Genomic DNA, 2,891 nt, shown 5'->3' with positions numbered 1-2,891 from the left:
TTATCAGTATTGCTGTAGCATCTAAATAGGAGCTAGAAACAACTGCCTGCTACACACAGCCTGCTTGTTCTGCTAGGAGGGGCCAGCTAAAGCAGCTCTGTGGCAGTAGATGCAGCACAGGGGAGCTGGGCTAGAACATGGGTAGTGCAGAATCAGCCAAGGACTTAGATACCAGCTTATTGAGACCTGTTTTGTGCCAACACCAAAATGGCTGCTCAGCATTATGCCTGCATTAAGGGACCCTGCAGTACATGAGAAAGAAGCCAGTTATCTTGATAGTTCTACTATTATCAGCACTACACAAGACCTTCAAAATCTCTTCTTAGCCTCAGAAGCCCCAGGCTTGAAATCTTGTAGTTAAGCTCTTCATACTCATAGCACCAAGGCTCAAATAGTGCACCTGAATTATGCCAACACCTTCCCAAACTACATGCTTAGAGAGCTGCCTTGCTTTGAAAAGACATTTTTTAACACACCTTTATCTTTTGCAGGGCAGCACCAGCACACCGCAGTCACCGTTTGTCCAAATGCCAGGTGAGGTTTTCCTCCACCAATAAATACCTTCAATGCAGGTTGGACAGTTGACACTGCTCCTGTCTCTTCTCCTCCAAAGGACATGAAGTGAGCAAAGGAGCTCTCTCTCAGAGAGAGCCCAGGAGGAAAGTAATTGAAAGGGTCAAAACAGGAACAGCAATAATAAAAGAAAGGCCCCTGTAGTCTTGTATGAAATTCCCAAAGAGGGGAAAGAGAGGTAATTAAAGCAGTTCCCACCTCTTTTGATAGAGGTGCCATGCAGAACCCCTTCTTTTTGCTCTGCATCTTCCAGTTTTCCCTGGAGCTGAAGAGAGAAAGTACAAAACCAGGAACTGACCTGTTTTGCCCCTTGAGCAGGGAAAGGGGAGTGAGGCTGGAACAGAAGCAGGTGGTTTTGCAGATGTAACCCCATTTTCCTTCTCAGGAGCTGTAGCAGAGCAAGGAGGAAGCAAAGGCTGGCAAAGCTAACTTCCATCCCCCTGGCCTCATACTTGAAGCTTCCCAAAACACATTTTGTTTGCTGCAGATGGATGTCATCAGCTGGATCAGGGCAGTCGGAGGTGCTAAAAGCACTTGGGCTGACACACCTGTTTGAAGACAGGATTGACTCCTGCCTTGCATGATGCTAGAGAGAAAAGGGCTCTACTTTGCATCTGCAGAGGTGCCCATACCTCTACGGCTCCCCAGGTGCTGCTGTAATGGTTTCCCTTTAGCCAACCCTTTTTTCTGACCACCACAGGCTCACCTACCACGGCTGGTTACTACGGCATCAGGAGATCCTTTACAACTGAGTTGGATTTCCACAACACAAAGCAATTTGTCAGTGATGTCTACTCATCCCCTCTAGGGTCCAAGCCCTTCTCGTGTGATTCCTCTGCCACTCGGGGCTACCCGGCACTTCTGGACCCATATCTCACCGACCAATATGGGGATTACCATGCTACTCCCCTCACAGCGGGTACCAGCTCCTTCTTCAGTCCTTCTTCTGTGCCCCCACTCCTGCCATCCTTCCCTAATGAGACAGCGCACTTCCTACTAGTGAGTGAGTCTATGGTTCTCAGTCACCCAATGAAAGATTACCCAATTTAAAGCTGGTGTTAAGTCAGGGGGACTCATGCGGGAAGTATGTGGCGGTCACAGGAGCAGCCACAGCAGAGCACACAGCAGATGGGGCAGGGCTGAGGGGGAACTGTTTTTCTCTTTGTTCCTGTCCTCCATCTAATTGTCCCCTCTTCCTGTTGGAGACCAGCTCCTAAATTAACAATCTTCCCCGTTCCCCAAAACAACTACTCCATTAAGCTCCTTAAGTTTCTAGAAACATCCTTTGTCGGCTCCAGGCAGTTGCCTATCCCTATCCCTGCAGCTTCCCAGGAGCCAGCTCCATTCACACCCCCAGGGCAGAGCTCCTGGACCCTGCAGGATCGGGGCTGGTCAGTCTCACCGGGAGCCTATTCTAGGCCTTGCCCACTATTGACATCATGGATGCTTCCTTTCAACAGTTTTAACACCAAATACTGCTCCAGAGCAACAGAAACCATTGTAAGTGCTCCCAGCTAGGCTCTTAGGATAGCTTGGCTTAGTGAAGGCAAGCTAGCTATGGCATTGCCTCCAGGACAAGCTTTTATTCTTAAGGGTGTTTCTTGCCTTCTCTCCCCACTTCCATGCAGAGAGAGCCCTGGGAGCAGACCTCACCCGACAGTCTCAGCCAGTCGGACGGTGCGTGCTCAGACCCTCTGCAAGCACTGCCTGCCAGTGCCAGCTGCCTCTCCTCACACGAGTCTGGAGGCGTTTCCCCATACCGAAGCTCAGGTTGGACCCCAGCCATCCCCGGAGCCCAGCCTCTGCATCCTGTTGAAGATGTCCGCTACTCCCCCAGCTTTGCTGCCACCTCACCCTACTCCTTCTCACCATTCATGACAAATGAGCTTACCTCCAGGGTGAGCCACCTCTCACCAGAGCAGTCCTTGGAGATGCCACCCCTTCACGATAACTCTGCCTGGGCAAAAGAGGATGGAAGTCCCATCTGGGGGACTTATGAAGGCCGGAGAACTTATTGATGAGAGATAAGAGCTGGAGGAAAAGAAGAATCAACCATTATTGAAGCAAATTTTTCTAAAGCTGGTCCTTCAGAGGATGCTAAAAACATGCAATGCTTTATGTTCTGTTTAGAAATACAATCACTTGGATATACCACATTTAGCTTATAGTGGTGCCTTCTAGCGCCTTATGAGAGTCATTGCTCACAGCACCGCTGTGCTACAGGTAAAATACACACTCTGAAAAATATCTGCACTTATGGGCCTTTCCTACAAACAAGGATCTCAGGTACTTCTTTTCAGACGCTGAGGAAACAGGTT

General features: G+C 49.4%; 1 protein-coding gene across 1 annotated transcript; it reads left to right on the top strand.

Annotated features, from left to right (window-relative positions):
- Positions 1–1,273: 1,273 nt before the first annotated feature.
- On the top strand, positions 1,274–2,591 carry LOC104069237 (chromosome unknown open reading frame, human C11orf53; the record flags this gene model as incomplete). The annotated part of the gene is made up of 2 exons (XM_009586362.1): positions 1,274–1,572; positions 2,202–2,591. Coding segments are annotated over 2 exons (689 nt in total), but the record flags the coding sequence as incomplete, so codon positions are not given.
- Between the last annotated feature and the right edge of the window lie 300 nt (positions 2,592–2,891).

Source organism: Fulmarus glacialis, unplaced genomic scaffold (genome assembly GCF_000690835.1).
Source record: "Fulmarus glacialis isolate BGI_N327 unplaced genomic scaffold, ASM69083v1 C14215189, whole genome shotgun sequence".
NCBI classification, from domain to species: domain Eukaryota; kingdom Metazoa; phylum Chordata; class Aves; order Procellariiformes; family Procellariidae; genus Fulmarus; species Fulmarus glacialis.
The sequence above is the reverse complement of the archived record's forward strand: the minus strand, read 5'-3'. Positions and strand labels throughout refer to the sequence as shown.